The sequence below is a fragment of the Colias croceus genome, chromosome 28 (assembly GCF_905220415.1).
Source record: "Colias croceus chromosome 28, ilColCroc2.1".
NCBI lineage: Eukaryota > Metazoa > Arthropoda > Insecta > Lepidoptera > Pieridae > Colias > Colias croceus.
In genome coordinates, this window is record NC_059564.1 from 723,703 (window position 1) to 747,207 (window position 23,505).

Sequence of the window (23,505 nt, forward strand, 5' to 3'; positions counted from 1 at the left end):
TAAAAAAATATAACGAAAACCGAAAATAAGACCCAGATTTTTGAAGTGAAACTTCTTAATCGGGGTTGGAAAAAATTTAGTGTAACATTTTTTCGTTACGCGTGACATTTTTCCGTTACGAGCCATCTTTTTCTTATCCATACCACGCGTGATTCGACGTATTTCTGTAAAGTTGCATATAGTAAATTATTTTTTGAAAAATAGGGTCATAAAGAAGTTTCACTTCTTTCGTGTGTAGACTGTAGACTAGTACACGCGCACATTTTTTTTAATATGCCGCCTTTTTTAAAACATACATTGGACTCTAATGACTCGGCTTAAATATTATAGTCGATATAATACATAATATATTTAGTTTCCAACAAGATTTGTACTAATTTAGGAGGCGCTGAAAAAAAAACTTTCTATATATAACACCATTCATGCATTGACCTTGACACATGACATGTGAACCAAACGATTTGACATTGAACTTTTGACATTTTGTAAAATCATAGACGTCAACTGACAAAGAAGGTTTTAAATGTATTATAAATTAATTTTGTATCTGTATGCAGCTGGCCAATAAAGGTTGCGTATTTCGTTTCTAAATTAAAATTTATTCTTGTATGTAGTAACACATAGATTTCTGTATGAATTATTTAACTAACCCAACATTAAAAATGTAGCCTGTTTTATTGTAATTGTAAAAAAGGACCAATTGTTTTCAAGTTATATTCTTTAAAAAATCAAATGCTCAACCAAATAACAGTGTTTTTTAGAAAAATAATGACACCTTTACAGTTTTTTTTTATAAGATCACATGTTCGGGTTTTAAACCAAATTAATTAACTTTTCCTTTCCATATATTTGTAGAGCGTAAAGTTAATTTAAATAAATTATACATTTCAATAAATATTATGAAGAAAGCAAATGATTTTTACGCGAATGAAAATTCGGAAATTATGAATGAAATGAGGTCACAAGATATTTTAGACTAAGCTGTTAGCATATTTTTTGTATAAATTAAAAATGCAAGTTTATGAAATGTACTGTCTGTTTATGTATTATCAGAATATTTAATGTGGAAGCGTTTTTTTAAATAAAATAAGGTGAAATTTATCTTAAAAAAATTGTAATGTGTTTTTTTGTCTGTTTTCTATGTATTTTTTTGTTTTTAAACAGCATGCCTTTTTCCCACTTTCTAAATAAAAAACTAGATATTGTTATTTGAACCTAGTTTAATTTTTTCTGTATTATGTACAACGAGTAAATCTAAGCCCTTTTTATGTATAATTTTGAAACTAAGATGGGAAAAATCTGTTAAAGGGAAACTTATGTATAGCATTTAGAGACATTTGTTTGAAAATTAGTGTTTTGGGATAATTTTGAAGTAGTTTCTGGTTTTTTAATGAATAAGAAGACTTTCTTTAAATTAAAACTATATACGTAATGTTAACAAGAAAAAAAATTTTATTTATTTAACTCTTTATTGTGCAATAAATCAGACACATAAAATAACAATTTACAATAAACAAAACCACAGAAGGCGGCCTTATCACTATGCAGTGATTTCTGCCTTAGTTACTTAAGTTAATTTTTGAAAAATTAATAATTTCGAAATTAGCCCAAAACACTAAAAATGTTTTAAAATTTAATCAATGTAGACTGATATGTTTTAGTTAAAGCTGTTTTAAGATTATAATATGGTTGTTGTAATTTATTTTATTGTATCCTTGTGTAAACGGGTGAGGCAGTCATTAAACTTAAATTATTATAATAAAGAATATTTTAATAATTTGTATTTTATTTCTATGCAAAATCATTGGCGGTAGTGTCCATATAACATCAGGGGCAGGTCTCCTTTGCTTGCTCTGACATAAAAAAATGAAACCTATTCAAGATTAAGTAGATCTATACTAACCTACTAAGTACTATTATAGTAAAACGAACTACTGTCAGAAACGCCTGAACCAATAAAAGTATTTCACAGTTGGATTAATAACATAATAATTATCGAAAATGGTCAATTAAAACTAGTCATATCAGATACTAGCTGCTCCGCGCGGTTTCACCCCCGTGGCTCCACTCCTGTTGGTCGTAGCGTGATGATATATAGCCTATAACCTTACTCGATAAATGGGCTATCTGACACCGAAATAATTTTTCAAATCGGACCAGTAGTTCCTGAGATTAGCGCGTTCAAACAAACAAACTCTTCAGCTTCATAATATTAGTATAGATAATAACTCCATATATTCTCAAATGACAGTAAAAAGGTGTATAAAAAATAAAAAAATAAATAAATCTTGATATCCTAAACTACTGCAACGTTTTGAATTCCTTCAGATTTATCCTACTAGGATCCTACTTAATATTATAAATGCGAAAGTTTGTGAGGATGTGTGTGTGTTTGTTACTCTTTCAAGCAAATACTACTGAACCGATTACAATGAAATTTAGCACACATATTGAGGGTAACTCGGATTATCACATAGAATAGGTTTTACCCCGGAAATCCCACGGTAACGGGAACTATGCGTGTTTTCCTTTGAAAACGCGGGCGAAGCCGCGGACGGAAACCTAGTTTAAAATAATATCAAGTTTATATACAATTAAGTAGACACGAATCCGACAAATCAAAAAACATTAAAATCAGTTCAGCAATTCTTAAGTGATAAGTGATATAAACCTACCACATAATACGACTTTCTTATCTATAAAAAAATATATATATATATAAAATATCGTAATCGCATTTATAGTTACACCATCTTTTACTCAAGAACGGCTGAACCGGTTTTGTGATAAGTATTTAATTTGTTTGATTTATCTACCTTGATTAGCATAATAACTAATTAAAACATATGACAAATCAACAATAGAATAATTTAATACATATAATTAATTGTGTATATTTAAATTATTTCTGTAATTAACTTATGAATTCAATTGTTTTTTTTTTTTTTTTTTTTTTTTTTTTTTATTGTATAATAGGGGAGCGCTTGGCCACAATCTCGCCTGATGGTAAGCTGAGATGTGGCCTAAGATGGAGCGCGCTTCCCTAAAATGTACCTGTTCACTCTCCTCTTGAAGACCTCCAAATTGTACTCGTCGGGGAACACAGATTCAGGAAGCATGTTCCAGTCCCTAGCGGTTCGAATAAAGAATGACGATCCGAACCGCTTTGTCCGGGTACATGGAACGTCAACCATGTGGCGATGCCTGGAATCTGTGCGCCTCGACGAACGATGGAAAAATGGGGATGGCGGAATTAGGTCGTGCAATTCCGCAGCGCACTCTCCAAAGTGTATCCGGTAAAAAACCGATAAACTTGCCACTCTGCGACGGTGGGCGAGGCTCTGGAGTTTTTTGCCTACTAGCTCATCGTCGTTTATTAGCCTCTTGGCACGCCTCTCTATCGCCTCAAGTGTCTCCAGCTGGTATTTGGCAGATCCATCCCAGAGGTGAGAGCAGTATTCCATGCACGAACGGACCTGTGCTTGATAGAGGTTGAGCAACTGTCCCGGGCTGAAATACTGCCTCACCTTTGCCAGTATACCAAGCTTTTTTGAGGCTACTTGGGCTTTTGATTCGATGTATGAACCAAAGTTGAGAGTAGGCGTTAAGGTGATACCAAGAAGCTCGAGGTGGTCAGTTATCGGTATGGATACACTTTGGAAGGACGGAGTTAGGTTGAATGGACTCCGTTTAGCGGTGAATAGACACGCCTGGGTCTTGGTCGCATTGAACTTGACCAGATTGGCCTCGCCCCATTCGGAGACTGCCTGTAAGGACAAGTTCATGCGTTCGACCATCGCCTCTCGTAGAGACTGGATTTGTGCCGTACTGGCTCGCGCGCTGGATGCGTATCTATCCACAACGGTGCTATCGTCTGCGTACCCATAGATACCGGGTTTCAGCAGATCGTTAATGTGTAGCAGGAATAGTGTTGCGGAGAGAACTGATCCCTGAGGGACCCCGGCATTAATAGCCAATTGGTCGGACGAGCAACCGTCGACGACTACTCGAATCGACCGGTCTCTCAAGAAATCTGAGATCCATGCGCAAAAACCAGTAGGCAGACCGTACGATGGAAGCTTGCCGATAAGACTATCATGCCAGACCCTATCGAAGGCCTTCGAGATATCGAGGGAGACTGCGAGTGCCTCACCATGATTCTCGATGGCCTCACTCCAGATATAGGTGGCACACGCTAGAAGATCCCCAGTGCACCGATTTCGGCGAAATCCGTATTGGCGGTCACTGAGTAGATCGTTCGCTTCTAGGTGTGCCATTAGCCTGCTGTTCAGTACACGCTCCATAGTCTTGCAGAGTATGGACGTGACTGAAATTGGCCTATAATTGGAGGGGTCGGCACGACTGCCTTTTTTGGGCACAGGCTGCACGTTGGCAAGTTTCCATGATTTCGGTACTTTTCCAGTCATCATCGAAAGGCGAAAGAGGCGTGTCAAGACAGGAGCGAGCTCAGGCGCACAGGTTTTAAGCACTATGGCTGGTATTCCATCAGGGCCACTAGCTTTGTTCACGTCAAGATTTCGCAGCGTTTTCAGAACCTCAGTCTGACGGATGCGAATTTCTGGCATGCTCACCTCGCATCCAGGTAGACTGGGAGGTTTGGCGCTTGCGGGATCCAGACGTGAATTTTCTGCGAACAGAGTAGCTAGTAGGTTTGCTTTCTCCGTGGCAGTGTGAGCTAGCGACCCATCTGGTTTCAGCAGTGGAGGAAGTGAGGGGCGGCAGAAATTCGATTCAACCGACTTTGCCAGGGACCAAAACGCTTTGCTACCAGAAGGGTAAGAAGCCAGTTTGTTCCCTATACGGCTGACGTGGTCAAATCGTGCTTTCCGTAGAGCCTTTTTGCAGGACTTGGCGGCCCGGTTGAAGGCTTTCTTCTTCTCAGATACGTCCTTGGCCTTGCGGTGTCGAGCATCAGCCCAGGCTAGATATGCCTCATGTTTAAACGCTTCAGCGCGTCTACATTCAGCTCTGAACCAGGGTTGAGCTTTGCTGGACGTGGCTACATCGGAGAATGGAATGTAGTATTCCATTCCCTGCCGCAGCACATCAGTCACAGCATCCGCACAGGTTGAAGGGTCTTCAGAAGAAAAGCAAACAGGCCGCCAGGGATAAGATGCAAAGAAAGAACGCATCTCGTCCCAATCTGCTGACTTGTATCGCCACACGCGCCGCGAGCCCCTGGGACTGGGGTCGGGCGGCGAGTAGACAGATACAGATTTCACCAGACAGTGGTCGGAGCTGCCAAGCGGCGATGAAATCGCTACCGAGTAACGGTCTGGATCGGTTGTCAGCAGAAGATCCAAGCAATTGGCTGTATGGCTCTCAACATCAGGAACCCGCGTCGCTCCTTGAACCAGCTGGGTGAGATTTAACGCTATAGCGAGTTTACGCGTCTCTCTCCCAGCGAGGTCAGTGCACTGGTATGGGTATAGCCACTCCTGGTGGTGGGCATTAAAATCCCCCAGAAGCACTAGCTGAGCGGAAGGGTATTTGTGTTGAGCAGCATCCGCTGCCTCACTTAGGTACTCTGTGAGCCTGATCGTCTCCTGGTCTCCGCTGTGCGCTCGGTAGACACAAGCATAGATGAGTTTCTCTAGGCCTGTGTCCACCAGCATCCAAAGTACAGAGAAATGGGGGTCTTCAAGGTAACGGAGACGCCGACAGCAGATGTCGTCACGTACGTACGCGCACACACCTGACCGAGCTTTAAAGTTATGCTCCAGGGTGTAGCCGGGATACGATAGGTACGCCTGATCAGACGGACATCTAATCTGCGTCTCCGTGAGGAACAAGATACAAGGCTTGCTAGTCTCTAGATGGAAGTGGACTGCAACGAGGTTGGAGTGTAGACCTCTGATGTTAGTGAGGTCTACTTTCAGCGAGAGGGAGTGCTGCCGCTGTACAACGTTTTTCTTGTACCTTGTCTTTTTCATTATTTTAATGGAGAGTGAAGTAGGTGTGAAGACGGCAGTGAATCGAGGCGCTATACTTCTAGACCTGAGACGCACATTCAGAAGCTACACTTATGGGGACTAGTCTGGAGACTGCGGGGACGCCCGAGCCCCCCCAAGGATGTCCATAGGGCCCTCTCGTCCGGTCGCCAACCGGCACTAAGGCGCATCTTGGGATTTTTCGCTAGTTGGCGGGGCAGCCTTTCACATGTGGCTAGCACGCTACTTGGGCCCCCTACTGACTAGCGGTCGGCCAGCGGTGAACCGTGCCTCGGATCCCGCTACCCTCCATGACTAGTCCCCAGGCGCAACAACGTAAGTGTGCATCAAATCGTCGAGGTTGTATAGGCGCAACTGATTCGACCCGTCTTCACCAAGGCTACATCAGCTTCATCGTGTCGGAACACGGACGCTTGGCGACACGTCTTCAGCTGATGGGTGGTCATTATAGCCGCGACGACTGTCTCCCACCATGTCACCTGTTTAGCACCACCCAGGGGCCACGTGTAGGGTATCCATACTCCGGGTAAACTCCTACGGACGAAGGTGACTCGGCCCCCAAACTTGTTTAACTTTTTTATAGAGAATACATTAATTAACAGAATACAATAATTATGTATTGCCTATTTTTGCTTGCATCTATATTCTATACTAATATCATCTAATATTATAAAGCTGAAGAGTTTGTTTGTTTGTTTGAACGTGCTAATCTCGGGAACTACTGGTCCGATTTGAAAAATTCTTTCGGTGTTAGATAGCCCATTTATCGAGGAAGGTTATAGGCTATATATCATCACGCTACGACCAACAGGAGCGGAGCCACGCGTGTGAAACCGCGCGGAGCAGCTAGTTAGATATAAAAAAAAAAAATTAGGTATTCACAGGTTCCATTTCAACTACATTTATTGTTTCCATAATTTTACGAAGTCCATAATACCACAAGAAAGCAAGGAAATTCACTAAGTATCTATTTTATTCAATCTACATTGATTTGAAAAAATAATCTTTTGTCAATCAGAATTCAACGAACTTCATTCACATTTCACACAAGTAGTCCTTTTTTTTTTTTTTTTTTTAACGTTGGGAAATGCATTTACGCATCCCCCTCTGCAGTTTTCCTGCGTGAGGAGGTATGTGGGACTCGCAAAAGCCATACCCACTAAAACCCAACGGTGGCCACCGATCACCTTCGGCGGCAGGGGTTAACAGCCAGGCCTTGGCACAAGTAGTCCTATCCTATCCTATCTTACCAAAATTATAAATGCGAAAGTTTGTGCGGATGTGTGTGTTTGTTACTCTTTCACGCAAATACTACTGAACCGATTACAATGAAATTAATCACACATATAGAGGGTAACTTGGATTAACACATAGGATAGGTTTTATTCCGGAAATCCCACGGGAACGGGAAGTATGGGGGATTTTCTTAGAAAACGCCGGCGAAGCCGCGGGCGGAAAGCTAGTTGAACATAAACTTACAAGAAAGCTGCAAGCATAGCAATTGGCAAATGTTCTTTTCTTTACATTAGATAGTGTAAAAAATGTAATTTAGACACGACAAAGACAAAGTTTAAATATCAGAAACAAAAGTTTACATTTACCATCTTCAGCTGCTTTCACGTGAGAGTCATAAATTCATTCTCAACTTAACCATAGTTGATAATAGGTACCTAGGTACCTATTTGAGCAATCAGAATTTCGTAAACGGCTGCAACGATTTTCATGAAATTTAGAATGGGGTTTCAGGGACGCTAATTCAATCTAGCTAAAATGTTTAGAAAATACCATAAAATAACGACCAATGCTCTTGCAAATGCAAATTTTAAAAAAAATTGTTTATGTAGGTAACTATAACTATTTACAATGAATAAGTATGAAATTTTGCATTAAATTTTTTAATATAATATTTCAAAAAAAAAATAAACGTCGTCATTTCTGTGCAATAAAATATACTGAGCCAGAAGTTAAAATCGTGTTAATAATTATTAAATAAATAAATAATAAAGAAAATTGTAATCATATAAATTATTGGTATTTTTAATTTTGAAATAACTATAGTCGTTAGTTATGCAAGAACAACAATTAAAATTATAAGATCCTTTTATTTTTAACCATATTCTGTGATCTGTGTTTTTAACATTTTAAAAACTGTACAGTGACTGTACACATCATGTACACATAGTTTTAAGAATTCATCTATTTGAAAAAAAATGCGAATGGAATTTTATAAGTATTTTTACGTAGGTAGATAGGTAGTAAGTAGGTACTCAGCGTATGCAAAACTACAACCTCCTTTAAGCTTAGTATACCGACGTTGGGACACCTGTATATATGCGAGTAGGTATTAGGTATATGTATATGCACATAGAAATAATACAATAAAATGCTGTTGTGTTGTTCTGTATGTTACTCAGGTTAAAGATGTATGCTCTGAGGTTTCCTATGGTAATGGTTAAGTATTCTTTAAATCGAGCGTTTTAGCGTTAAACCAGAACACACTAACGAACGAAAAATTAAATCACCTAGTTAATAATATCAGCCTACACTAAATCGCAGCATTACAATATTATTTCCTAATATTATCTTTCTTAAACTAGGAAATATCCCTTTCTATCCTATCCTATCTCTTTCTTGGAAAAGGCTTTTTTAATATAAAATTGTGTACCTACCTAAATTTTATATAAATGTTTTTTAAATCTTTGTAATGTCATTTTACGTGATATGAAAATGTCTGTAAAAAACCTAAGGTAAGTACGGTCTACATTATGTAAAATTACTTGAACTAATATTGAAAATTAATACTATAATATTATTATGACGTAATCTATACTAATATAATAAAGCTGAAGAGTTTGTTTGTTTGTTTGAACGCGCTAATCTCAGGAACTACTGGTCCGATTTAAAAAATTCTTTCGGTGTTAGATAGCCCATTCACCGAGGAATGCAGGTGAGTATCGACTTCGCGCTCCAAGAGATCGAACATTGGCGCGCGCTCCAGCCGCGTGAAATGGATACCTGTTTGGAACGCGCGCCAAAATGTTAGTTGGAGCGGTCGAACGCGGAGCGGTCCGTTCCGTCGGGTGTCGGTTTTTTACCGCGCATCAATCGTGGCGCGCGCGCCAATGGAGACGGGTTTGTCGTATTTTTTGTGTTTTTGCGCTCCGAGTAATAATTATGGATAACCAAAGTGAAGTGAAGTTTTTTATTGTGTCTTCTATCACTTCGAACTGCATATCTCTTATAAGTGTCACTCCATACTGCATTCTTTTTCGGTACAACTCTTTAATCCACCAACGCACTTTTCGTTTCTGTTTTTTCTTTCTTATTATGCTGTGTATAATTACAAAAGCTGCTGCTGCTCGTACACGACTAGCTTCCATGATGAACGGTCAAACACTGGAACGGTTGCCACGCGCGCCAGGCGCGCTTAGTTGATATACTTCAATTATTTGGAACGCGCTCCGCGGAACGCACTCTCGGCGCGGTCATTCATGGCGCGCGCGCCAGGAGCGCGAAGTCGATACCCAGCTTAAGACCAACAGGAGCGGAGCCGCGCGGGTGAAACCGCCGAGCGCAGCTAGTTCTTCTATAAAATCCATTGTCTATGTGCGAAGTGGGTGGTGGGGAATGGCAAATCGATCGTAGCGCATGACGTGGCAGAAATGTGAATTAATTCTGGGCTGTCAATTGTCATATTATGTCAAATTCCTTTATTTTCATAAATCATAATATTGAATTGAATTGAACTTTCTTTATAAATTTCTTATGGAAAAGCGTAAAAATTTGCGATATGGGTCATAGTACATGCTGTGTCGTAAATTGTAAAAACAATGGGAAAAACAGTTCATGCAAGTTTTATTCGTTTCCAACATCAAAGTGGACAATACAGCAAAGACAAAAATGGATAGCTGCTGTGAAGAGAAAAAAGTAAGAAATGTAACCTAGTACACTATAATAACAATAATAAGCGTTCCAAAATTACAGTCCTTTTTTATTTGTTTTAGTGCTGATGGGTCCCCATGGCAGCCAAAACGACATGATACAATATGCAGTGAACATTTTATTGGAGGCAAAAAGTCAGACGCAGAGGCGAGCCCTAGCTATATTCCAACAATATTCCCGTCAAAGTATCGGTGTAAGAAAATTGACCATTCTCAGGTCGCTGCCAGATATAATCGTTTTATGACACGAAGATATCAGGATCAACAATTTATTGGAAAATACGAACACAATCAGTTACCAATCGAAACAGTTACTAAAGTAAATGAAAGGGAATTTACTATGATGGCCGATAAAGGATGCCAAGCAGATATTTATAATCAGTTCAAGTTGAAAGAAACAACATTTATTTGTAATAGGTACATTCAAAATAATAACTGTGATGCTGAGATCCAAGTAGAAATACCAACTATTTCCAAAATTGTCACCACAAATACTCCAAAAACTAAAGATATAGGTTGTTGCACTACTAAAGTAACATATAGTACCCAATCAACATCTACAAGTAGTCAAGATTTTGTTGGTATTTCATCAATTAAGAATGACCAACAACTACTAGATCTCGCTGGTGTGTCATTCAAAAGTTTTGATATTTTATTAAGAAGAATGACAAATGGGAAATATGCAGTTTCCAAAAAGGACCGGCTTTTAATTTTTTTGATGAAATTCAAAACTGGACTGTCATTTTCAGCATTAAGTGTATTGTTTGGCATACATAGAACCACAATCTCAAGAATATTTTATCATATTCTACAAGATCTAAAATTAAATAATTGAACATTGTTTAATCATTAATTAAACCAAAAAAAAAATACAAACTCTTCAGGAATATAATACATATTAGTAAATAGTATCATGGACTTATATGCTATAGTAATATAAAAATCAATGCCACTTTTCGTTGTAATTCCATAACTCGAGAACGGCTGAACCGATTTCGATAATTCTTTTTTTATTATATTCCTTGAAGTACGAGGATGGTTCTTATGTAGAGAAAACGTTAATATGTACCACGGGCGAAGCCGGGGCGGACCGCTAGTATGCTATAGTATTAAATTGGTATTAAATACTACTGTCTGTGTCTGATGTCTCTTATCTGTCTGACAGCAGCTTGCAAGTCGTAAGGCCGGGTTTCCACCTGCAAGTAGACTTGCAAGCTGCTGTCAGACAGACTGTTGGACATTTCTTGCGGAAGTTTTCTTGCAGATGGAAACGCGGCCTTATATCTGTTTGTAAAAAGTCAATCAAAACTCTTTGGTAGTAGTTAGTAGGTAGTAGTAGTTTAGTAGCTATGTAAAATAAATTGTAAAACCAGTCTAGAAGTTTTTATTTAAATCGTAACCAAAAGATCTTACCTACCAAACCTTTTATTCCAGAGAATAACCACTACGCTAATAAAACATACATTATAATAATACTAGCTTTCCACCCGCGGCATCGTCCGCGCAGTCAAAGAAAAACCCGTATAGTTCCCGTGGGATTTCCGGGATAAAACCTATCCTATGTCCTTTCTCGGGTATCAAAATATCTCTATACCAAATTTCATGCAAATTGGTTCAGTACCTAGTTAAGGCGTGATTGAGTAACAGACAGACTTTCGCATTTATAATATTAGTATGGATTTGTATTAAATTGCATATAAAGTTTATTTGAAGGTTTCAATAAAATACCAATTTCTCTAGCTCTTGGGGCATTTTAATGAATTAATATTTGCAGCATCAAAGCTTAGATTTCAGGTGCAAAGATTTGCCAATAAAGAAGTCCCGTCATAAGATCTACGGGACTTCTTTGGTGGCAAATTTTTCACCAATTGCCAGAATAAAAAAAATATTGTAAAATCCGCCGCTCGTTTTATTTATTGCCTATCACAGATCGATTTGATAAGAATATGAGACGCGTTTCCACTAGGCGAGCATGTCAGTGCGCCCCCTATATTACTTTACTCTTTGTCAGTGCCAAGTCAGTGCGCTAGCTAGCGGGAAACGTGACAGAGCGTAAAAGGGGTGACAGACGTACGAGTAAGTACGCGAACTTGTGGCTCGACGACCTTTTTCGCTCGTGTGTCACCCCAAGTACGCGTACTTAAAAACCGTCGAGTAAGTTCGTTGACGATCCAACATGTTTGAAATCTTACTCGAAGCCCGCCTTGGCTCGCACGTCTGTCACCGCCGCGAGCCGAGTAAGTACGCGAACTTTAAAACCGCGACTTTAAAGTTCGTACGTCTATCAGCCCTTTAATATACAACATAGATAAACAAAATGCGAATTCTTGTTAGATAAATATTTATTGTAATACTAAATTTCGATTCAAGTACATAACTGGTTAGTAACTGCAAACTTTTTTTTTATTTCAGCATTATAATATCTGCTATCAAACGCTCTAAGTACATAATACATAATAACTATGAGGTGAAAAAATGCCAGATAGGATTTAAATGTAATAATTTATAGTCACTAATTAGTAATTACTAATTAAAATAAATCGAAAATTTGAGGTACAGCAGCTGTCTAAGCAATAAAAAAAATGATCCATTAAACCTTATTATATATTTGTGCAACGTTATACAACCAAAACATTTTATTATAAAACTTTCTTATAAACTCTAGTGTAATAATCTATGCCATTTTCAGATTGTTTTTCATTATTAACGCCATCTTCTTGTATTTGCTTGAACTGCTTCTTGTCGAAGGCGGGAAAAAACGTGTCACAGATAAAAGATTTCTGTATTTCTGTCAAATATATCTTGTCACAGTTCGGATGCTCTATGGCGGCCTGGAAAAAACAAATTGTATACCAAGTTATGACAAATAATTATCTCTATTTATCTATTATTTCTTATAAATCTAAATTCCTACACTCTATTATTATACGAAAGATCTAGCACGCCAGAACTACAGAACGGATTTTGATAAAAAGAAGTTAAAATTAAACTTTGTTTTTTTTTAAATATACCTACCTACTAGATTTAACAAATTTTATTAAATAAATATTAGCAGATACAGCGCCATCTAGTTTTATTAACAGACAATTAATATAAATACAAAAACGAAAGTTTTCGAACACACAAATTCAAACTATATAGCATATAAACGCTTCACAATAATATTGGAAATGAAATGTTTTCCCGCACTAAAAAGTAGCCTATATCATTCTCTAGCCTCCCAACTATCAATAGACTCAAAATTCATACCAAAAAATCTCTCCGTTGCCACGTGAAAGACAAACACACAACATTAGTAAGGATTATTTCAGCATATATATAAAATTCTTGGCTCTTTTTCTATATATACACAATTCTTGGGTCACATTGTTAGGTACCATACTCCTCCGAAACGACTGGACCGATTCTCATGAAATTGTGTGTGCATATCAGGTAGGAATAGGACAACATCTATTTTTCATACCCATAAGTGATGAGTGAGGCAGGGACAGCTAGTAATATCCTACTAATATTATAAATGCGAAAGTTTGTGAGTATGGATGTATGTGTGTGTATGTATGTTTGTTACTCTTTCACGCAAATACTAATGAACCGATTACAATAAAATTTATCACACATATTGAGGGTAAATTAATATAAAAAATAAATAGGTTGTGTCCCGGAAATCCCACGGGAACGGGAACTATGGGTTTTGCGTGTTGCTATGTCCTTTCTTGGGTATCAAAATATCTCTATACCAAATTTCATGCAAATTGGTTCAGTAGTTAAGGCGTGATTGAGTTACAGACAGACAGACAGAGTTACTTTCGTATTTATGATATTAAGTATGGATGTAGTGATGTCACTTCCTGATAATGTTAGCTTTCTATTAGTGAAAAACTCATAAAAATCGGTCCGGAAACAAAAAACTTAATCTTACCTTTTTTCGATTTTTAAATATTACCTTATATATAGAAGAGCCGCCTATAACCCAGGCAGATTCAATATCTGATCGACTCTCAATAAGTTCGATCGCTTTATCGAGATTTCTTACTACTTCAACACCATCTGGCACCTGGAAACGAATTGGATTTTAGTTATTACTAGTTGTGCTACGCGGTTTCACCCGCATTGCTCCGCGCCTGTTGGTCTTAGCGTGATTATATATAGTCTATATAGCCTTCCTCGATAAATGGGCTATCTAACACTGAAAGAATTTTTCAAATCGGACCAGTAGACCCGATATTAGCGCGTTCAAACAAACAAACTCTTCAGCTTTATAATATTAGTATAGATTGTAATCTATCAAAATCTATTAAACTTTTTAAAACAATCAAACTGACTTTTTCTTTCCTTTTCCTTAGTTTTAATATGAAAGTGATTATTGTCTTATTAACTAGCTGTGCCCCGCGGTTTTAGCCGCATTGCTTCGCTCATGCTAGTCTTAGCGTATAGCCTTCCTTAATAAATGGACTATCTAATACCAATCTCAGGAACTCCTGGACCGATTTGAAAAATTCTTTCGGTGTTAGAGAGCCCATTTATCAAGGAAGGCTATAATATATATCATCATGACAAGACCTCAATGTTAAAAAGTCATAAATTTTTTTTATAAAAAGTCGAATTGAATAAATAAATGTTTGAGTTTGAGTTTGAGACCAACAGGAGCAGAGCCACGCGGGTGAAACCGCGGGGCACAGCGAGTATTTCTATAAAAGTGAAATCTAGAGCCTATTCATTTCACAGAGAAAACAAAGTACTAGGATATCAAGTTTGTGCAAAATACAAACATTTATGATGTTTCTGAATTCATCATTTTCCAGATATTGTGTTCTTTACTTATGTGTCCGTTAAATTTAATTCAAAAGCATAAAAAATAAGTCTAATTTAATAAATAAATGTTAGCCATTATGTCTTGCATTCAAAATCTATCATCACTACATAGTATAAAACAAAGTCGCTTTCTCTGTCCCTATGTCCCTTAGTATGCTTAAATCTTTAAAACTACGCAACGGATTTTGATGCGGTTTTTTTTTAATAGATAGAGTGATTCAAAAGGAAGATTTTAGTATATAATTTTATAGGTTTTAGACAAAGCGGGCGAAGCCGCGGGCGGTAAGCTAGTTGCTTTAATATAATAAAGCACTAAATTGTTCGGAGTGAAAACATTTCTTCAAAAATTGTATTTTGTAATACTTATTACTATCTAAAGGATTAGCTATTAGGATATGAGCACTGTGCATATTCAAAAGTATATTAACTAAATATTCTAAACTAAATAAGAATATATGTATAGTGTATGCATGTGCATATATAATAACAATATGTAATAGTGTATTAATAACCAAATATTCTCAACTAAATTAAAAAGACATGTGCCACTCGGGGACTGCCGCGGTAAAGCTATTGCATAGCATGCCCTCAAGCCACACCTCCGAGCCCGTCGGAGTGGGAAGCGTGAGGTTTTTTCGTTACGGAATTTCTCGATTCGGTCCCCGCGCTCAAGGCCCGCGACAGAAGCTATGCAATAGCAAAATTAAAAAACTATACACATAACTTTCCTTTTCAATTTAACAAAAACCTTAGATTACAAAATAAAAGACAGATGGAGCGTTGCCGAACTAAACCGAATAATTTATCGTCATTTTCAATAAAGCTATGTGTGCTGTCATTTCGCCGCTGCACTGTACGTACATGGTGCTTCTGTGTGCGTGTAATGCTGCCAGATATTGAAAAATTTCCTAAATTTTTCCCCGACTACGGAAAAAAGAGGGTGATGTTTTTCGTTTATGGATGTATGTATAATATTTGTTTGACACGCCCTGCAGTATAAACCGTTGGACCGATTTTGAGTTGTGAGGTTTCATTGCAATGATCTGAATTATTATGTTATTGGCGGTAGTGACGTAGGCTATATACATAAATGAGAAGTCAAGTTTTAATTTTTATTTAAATTCTTTTATTAAATAAAGTACCTGCCTACTAAAGTTATATATGGACAAAATAATTGTATTCAATTTTTTATTAAATAAATTACAAAAAAAAAAAAGTTTCAATATTAACTATAATAATTATATTATTTTTTATTTTTCATAATATATGAATACGAATAGCGGTAGTTTTTAGTCGAGAATACGGGACATTTTATTTTCATCATATATCCATCATGGAGTTCACATAAATTAAATCGCTTGCGAAAACGACTATGACGTTTTGAAGCTTTATAAAAGTAACAAAATAATGTATTATGCTTATTAAAATAATCTAATAATTATCATGAACCTTTAGTGCACTATACAAATAATCACATTCACGATCGAAAAATCCAACAGCATTACCCTGAAGACACAGAAGATCTTTTAACCATTTTACCGTTTTACCAATAAAAATGGCAAATTCATTTTCAAAATACTGGCAACATACGTTGAAGTTTTGTATTCCTTCATATCTGTAAAATTATTATTCGTATTAAAGAAATAAATCAGCCAAATAATCTACAGAAAACCTGTGAAACGATGTTTTATCTTTTTTTTTGTTTTCGGGAACAAATTTTACAGCGTTTTATTATCACAAGACGGCATTTTTTTACTAAAATTGCAAACCCTTTTTGACGTATTGCATGACACTTTATGCGCTATAGCACTGGTGCAGCGACGTATTTGTTTTTGATTTCGTATTTTCTTTGACAAGGGCGACGGGCGGTTGTCATGCTCCATCTGTACTTTATTTTGTAATCTAAGACAAAAACTCTCTTTATCTTATTTACTCAGATATACTAAGACAGAAGAATAATGAACAGAAGACTGAAACAAAGCAAGCGGATAACTCTCTACTTGAACAAATAGTTATAAAACAAAACGAAAAGTTCGATCAAATCTTACAACAAATGAGTAATCTATAGTAGAGCCATTTTAATAGGCAACATTTGACAGTTCAACAAAATTCAACAACGTAACCTAGTAACGACGACATAGAATAACATGATATTTCGTTTTGTTAGAACTGCACATTTGCTTAACTTTTTACAATTACGATTACATATTTATAATAATAATGACCGATACAAGTTATTTTAAGATTTCATTTTACTGATAAACCATCCTAAACATAATAAACAATTTCTGAATTGAAGAACTGACGTCGCTACAATTTTGTGTCAATAAACCTTTTTTCTTTTTAAATACTAGAGACGTTACTCTAAAAATCGAAATCTGACATCTAGAATCGAATGCATTGATTACTTGTGAATAAAAATCATCATAAATTAATAAATTCGATTGACAAATGTTTCAAATCCGTATCGATTAATACACTTTAATCACAACTTTAATCGATGTTTTTAAGCAGGTTACCTCTCTTCGAAGATAAAATTGATAGACGTCAAATGTTGCCTATTAAATTGGCTCGACTATAATTGTACTCATAACAAAGCTAGTCGAAAAAATGTCAAAATGACAGCTTTGAAGCTAGCCTGGAACACAAATGGTTTAGCGCCTAATAGAAATGAAATTGAACTGATTCTTAACGAACATAATTTAGACTTACTGCTGGTATCTGAAGCACACTGTACCTCAGCTTCAAACATAAAATTTAATAAATATCAATGCTATGTTACACTCCACCTCGACGGAACTGGCCACGCTGGGTCTGCAATTGTTGTGAGAAAGACAGTTAAACATCATATCTTACCAGAATTTAAAACCGACTACATCCAAGCTACTACAATAGCTATAGAAGATAGGACCGGCTATATCAAAGTCTCGGCGGTATATTGCCCTAAAATTACTAATAAGTAGAGATGTCCCGACTAGTCGGCGACTAGTCGGTAAAGCCGACTATCCGGCCACTATTGTAGTCGTCGATTAGTCGGCGACTAATTGGCAAAGAGCGCCGACTATCCGGCTTTTTACGTAGTATGTATTTCTCAATGAAAAATAACTACATGAAATAAAAACCTTAATTATATATTATTTTATTTTTATTTTATAATCAGTCTTATACATTATAAAATGTAAAGCAATCTTTCCTTTGGTAATCAGTTTTTAAAATTACTTGCTTGTAAAAAAAAACATAATTATGACATTTATTGAACAAAATTAGTTCCTATCCTAATTAACATAAAAAACAACATAATATCTTCTTATCTTCAATGAACATTTATAAGTTTTTCTTATTATTTAAATAAAAAGTAGATTTAATAAATTAACAAACTCAGTTATATGTATTAAAGCAAGAAAATATTTTTTTACCCTAAAACACCGCTCTCGACCATTACACAAGCAAAAATGAAGGAAAAATGCGAAGTAAACAAAACATGTTCCGACACGCTCGCAGGCGGTGTATGCGATTGTGCGCGAATCAGCCGTAAACGAAGCGTTACGGAAATCCCCGAAACCGTAATCGGCTTAGCCGACTAGTCGGTATTATTACAACCGACTAATCGGCTAGTCGGCTAGTCGGCAAAAGTCATAATCGGCACATCACTACTAATAAGACATAAAATTAGCTGTGAAATGTTCTCCGAATTCTTCAGCAGTCTAGGAAGTCGCTTTATTACAGGAGGCGATTGGAATGCAAAGAACATTCACTGGGGATCACGGTTAACAACTACAAGGGGCAGGCAACTAAAAACTTGTATAGACAATAATAACATGCGTGTCATTACTACTTGCGAGCCAACGTATTGGCCTTCAGATAAGAATAAAATCCCGGATCTACTCGACTTTTTCATTGCAAAGGGTATGTCAACATATTACTTTAAAATAGAATCTTGCTACGATGGTTCTTCCGATCACACTCCAGTTCTACTAACAGCTAGCACCCTACTAATAGAAGAAGAAAACATAAAGACACTTCATAATAAATCTACAGATTGGGATTCCGTTAGAGAATATCTGAATAACAATATTGACCTAAAAGTTTCCCTGAAGACGCCCGATGACATAGAAGAATCTACAAAATATGTAACATCGCTTATTCAAAAAGCCTGTATCCTAAACACTCTAGAAAGTAGGACCTTAAAAATACCTGATAATTATCCTCGCGATATAAAAAGGGCTATAGTAAATAAAAGAAGAGCAAGGCGCATCTGGCACGACAGCAGGTTGAGTACAGATAAAACAAAATTCAACAGAGAGGCAAGAAAACTGAAAGATATGCTTCATAACTGGCGAAATAAAACTCTCGAAACACAGCTCCAATCGCTGACTGCAAATGCCTCGACGAATTACTCGCTCTGGTTTACAAAAAATTATGACCGTCCACAGAATGCTAAACCGCCAATAAAAGGAACGCAAGGCTGGGCGAGGACACTAGAGGAAAAAGCAACCTGCTTTGCCGAACATCTAGAAAAAGTTTTCCGTCCCAACAAAGAGACATTCACTGGACACGACGAAGAAATCATCAATGCCCTCAAAGAGGATATGCAAATGTCTCTCCCGCCAAAACCAGTAACTACCGCCGAAGTATGGAGGAAGATAAAAGATCTTAAAGATAAAAAAGCGCCTGGTTTAGATCTTATAACCAAGGAAATTTTAAAGCAGATGCCCCGCAAGGTTATAGTATTCCTGACAGTCCTTTATAATGGAATTATAAGGGTTCAACATTTTCCTAATGTCTGGAAATTATCAAACATCCAGATGATACATAAGCCTGGCAAACCGGCTAATGAAGTATCATCATAATATAGACCCATTAGCCTATTACCGATACTGTCAAAAGTTTTCGAAAAGATTTTGTTATCCAGAATGCTTACCTGCCTTACAGTGAACAATGCTATTCCAGATCATCAATTTGGCTTCAGACAGGAACATTCCACTATTGAACAAGTTCATAGAGTAGTTGAAAGAGTCCGGAAGTCACTAGAAGAAAGGGAATACTGTTCATCGGTGTTTTTGGATATCCAGCAAGCTTTTGACAAAGTGTGGCACGAAGGTTTGCTATACAAATTAAGGAAAAATCTACCTCACAGCTTTTATCCACTTATAAAATCCTATCTTAGTGAACGTCGCTTTCAAATTCTGGAAAGTGGAAAGACATCAAACATCTACAGCATCAGAGCAGGTGTGCCACAAGGTTCAGTGCTTGGACCAGTACTATAGACACTTTTTACAGCTGACTTACCGCTTACTGAAAACGTTACTACAGCAACATTCGCTGATGACACAGCAATACTAGCAAGTAGTAAGGATCCGGCAATTGCACCAAAAAACCTACAAAAAGGTCTCAACGCGATCACGGACTGGATGGAGAGGTGGAAAATTAAACCGAGCCCCTCAAAATCGGTACACGTCACCTTTACGCTTCGAAAAGAAGATTGCCCGCCTGTAAAGCTTAAAGATTCTACACTACCACACACTGACAGAGTCCGCTACCTCGGGCTACACTTGGATCGACGTTTGACCTGGAACTACCACATCAAAGCAAAAAGAGAAGAAATAAACATTCGCTACCGCAGCTTGTACTGGATACTGGGCCGGAAAAGTCGCCTGTCACTGGACAACAAACTACTGATATATAAAAGTGTAATAAAACCTATTTGGACATACGGCATTCAACTATGGGGTAGTGCCAGTAATTCATCTATCTCGCTACTGCAACGACAGCAAAATACTATACTGCGAACTCTCAGCAATGCCCCCTGGTTTACTACTAATGCTGAAATTCATAGCCACACTAACATATGTTCCATAAAAGAGGAAATTAATACACATACTAAGTCTTATGTTGCCAGACTGGAGAAACATCCGAACAAACTAGCTAGCCAACTGATAAAAAAGTCCTACCACAATCGACTGAAAAGAAAAGATATAATCTAGCTTTACTACTTACTTGAAGAGAAGTTGTCCTCACTGGAGGGCTCGCTCTAAATGCCAAACCTTGCCTGACAACACATCCGCTCATAGCGAAAACCGCTGATTGCAGATAAAATGAAAAAGAAAAAAAAAAAAAAAAAAAAAAATTAACAAAAAAAGCCCTATAGATTGGTAATTACTAGAGATGTCCCGACTAGTCGGCGACTAGTCGGTAAAGCCGACTATCCGGCCACTATTGTAGTCGTCGATTAGTCGGCGACTAATTGGCAAAGAGCGCCGACTATCCGGCTTTTTACGTAGTATGTATTTCTCAATGAAAAATAACTACATGAAATAAAAACCTTAATTATATATTATTTTATTTTTATTTTATAATCAGTCTTATACATTATAAAATGTAAAGCAATCTTTCCTTTGGTAATCAGTTTTTAAAATTACTTGCTTGTAAAAAAAAACATAATTATGACATTTATTGAACAAAATTAGTTCCTATCCTAATTAACATAAAAAACAACATAATATCTTCTTATCTTCAATGAACATTTATAAGTTTTTCTTATTATTTAAATAAAAAGTAGATTTAATAAATTAACAAACTCAGTTATATGTATTAAAGCAAGAAAATATTTTTTTACCCTAAAACACCGCTCTCGACCATTACACAAGCAAAAATGAAGGAAAAATGCGAAGTAAACAAAACATGTTCCGACACGCTCGCAGGCGGTGTATGCGATTGTGCGCGAATCAGCCGTAAACGAAGCGTTACGGAAATCCCCGAAACCGTAATCGGCTTAGCCGACTAGTCGGTATTATTACAACCGACTAATCGGCTAGTCGGCTAGTCGGCAAAAGTCATAATCGGCACATCACTAGTAATTACAAGTCCATAAAAGTCACACAAAATAAACATTACTTGCGTTTTCAACTTATCCACATTGCTTGTAAGTACAATATTGATTCTGCCAACCAGAGGCCTGTATTTCAGAGGTATACAGTCCCATGTCACTCGTCCCATGATTACTGCATTCTTTTTAGCGTTGTCTTCAACATTTGAAGTCATGGAGGTGAAGTAGGCCATTTCATTTCTGGAAAGAGAAATTGTAGAACTTTAGCCATGGTATATTAGTTGATACTAGCAGTCTGCCTGGCTTCACCATGAGACATATTAATTATAGCCTACTAAGAGCCCCGGTATGTGCTTCGCTACTTATAAAGTGAAATCTACACTAATATTATAAAGAGGAAAGGTTTGTATGTATGTATGGTTTTCAGGCATAAACTACAAGACCGATTTTGATGAAATTTGGCACAGACAATCTTTTGACCCTGAGAAAGAACATAAGCTACCTTTTATTGCGAAATATGTACTACGGGCGTAGCTGGGGCGGACCGCTAGTATTTAATAAACATGTGATAAATGAACTACTCTACCGATTTTGTACAAACTTCACATAAACCATTATTAAATATTCCAAACAAAGACTTAACATTTGATATGGATAGGTGAGCCACTTCTTGAGTAATAAAATAACAATGGCAAGTGGCATTGATTTTAACCCATAGAGCCCGAGCGGCCCGATTGGTCCACGACACAATAGATTTTCTATTGTGTCTGTGATTCCGGGGCCTGAGTTATTAATTTGAGTACATAATATATAAATGTCACTCAGGAATCATGTAAATATCCAATGATGAAATAATTTTTGAAATCCTGGATGGATTATTTTATGCCTTAGCATGGTGAAACAAACACTCTTTAGCTTCATATTATTATATAGTATACACATTTATTCATGGTATTATTAGCTACTATTATTCTGTGACTTAATTATATTCATTAACAATAAAATGTAACTACAAAACTTAGGAATTTGTTAAGATTTTTTTTTAAGCCTGCAGTTCTTATTTTAAACTTGTCGTTCACGTTGTCCTGAATCCTGATTAGAAAATAGAAACACATTAGAAAGTTGTTCAATTCCAAGGACGCATTTAGTTTATAATACTCGCTGGACGGAAAAACGGAAAAAATCTTATCAAATATTAATAAAGTGTAAAAATAGTTAAAATTTAATATTCATAGATGTGGTTACCTACTTTAATCTCCAAGGAAGGGTCCCGTTTACTCCAATCCCCATATTATCGCAGGCGGCAGCTATTAAGTTCAATTTAACCTTTGACATCGTAACAATAAACTTTTAGGCAAATAATACTACAAAATATTCCGTTCTTAACTAGTTTACAATGAGGTTTAATCACTTTACATTATTTATTTATTACTTTACACTTTACAGTAATTTATAGTGAAATCGCAATGAATAACGCAACTTGAAACTTTCCCGGCAAAACATGCAAATAAAGAAATAAAAAAAAAAAAAAAAAATGCATTAGGCGCTGTCAATCCACAATGACAATTCAGAAATGTTGCTAGCACTCTTATTTATACTGATTCGTCGCGAAATGATAACGAATTACCATTGAGATAATATTAATATGGAGACGATACCGCCTACATCACTTATGTTCCACTCAACATACGTCATGTGGCGTAACTGCACTCAGTCGCTTGCTCGCTCATTGGCGCGAACGTCACGCTCATTTTTTATTTGTTTTAAAGTGAAACGCATCAAATATGCCTACGTGTGTGTTACGATATTGCACAAATAATACAAAGAATACGGAAAAGTGCAAAGGAATAACTTTTCATCAGTAAGTAACTAGATAATAATTTTTAAAACTTAGTTAGAGCAAAATTTTTGGCGGGCGACATTTTGTCATAGATTAAAAATTTAAGATATGACA

At 36.8% G+C, this 23,505-nt stretch overlaps 2 protein-coding genes across 2 annotated transcripts; one reads left to right on the forward strand and one right to left on the reverse strand.

Annotated features, from left to right (window-relative positions):
* The first annotated feature begins 9,740 nt into the window (after window positions 1–9,740).
* Window positions 9,741–11,287, forward strand: LOC123704087. The gene is made up of 3 exons (XM_045652355.1): window positions 9,741–9,899; window positions 9,977–10,835; window positions 11,011–11,287. Exons 1-2 carry the CDS (start codon window positions 9,763–9,765, stop codon window positions 10,746–10,748), a joined length of 909 nt encoding a protein of 302 aa, XP_045508311.1. The 5' UTR covers window positions 9,741–9,762; the 3' UTR covers window positions 10,749–10,835; window positions 11,011–11,287.
* Window positions 11,288–12,499: 1,212 nt separating this feature from the next.
* Window positions 12,500–23,063, reverse strand: LOC123704088 (dihydrofolate reductase). Its single transcript, XM_045652356.1, has 4 exons — window positions 22,801–23,063; window positions 21,620–21,791; window positions 13,857–13,967; window positions 12,500–12,744 (listed from the first exon to the last, which is right to left on the reverse strand). Exons 1-4 carry the CDS (start codon window positions 22,884–22,886, stop codon window positions 12,553–12,555), a joined length of 561 nt encoding a protein of 186 aa, XP_045508312.1. The 5' UTR covers window positions 22,887–23,063; the 3' UTR covers window positions 12,500–12,552.
* Window positions 23,064–23,505: the final 442 nt, after the last annotated feature.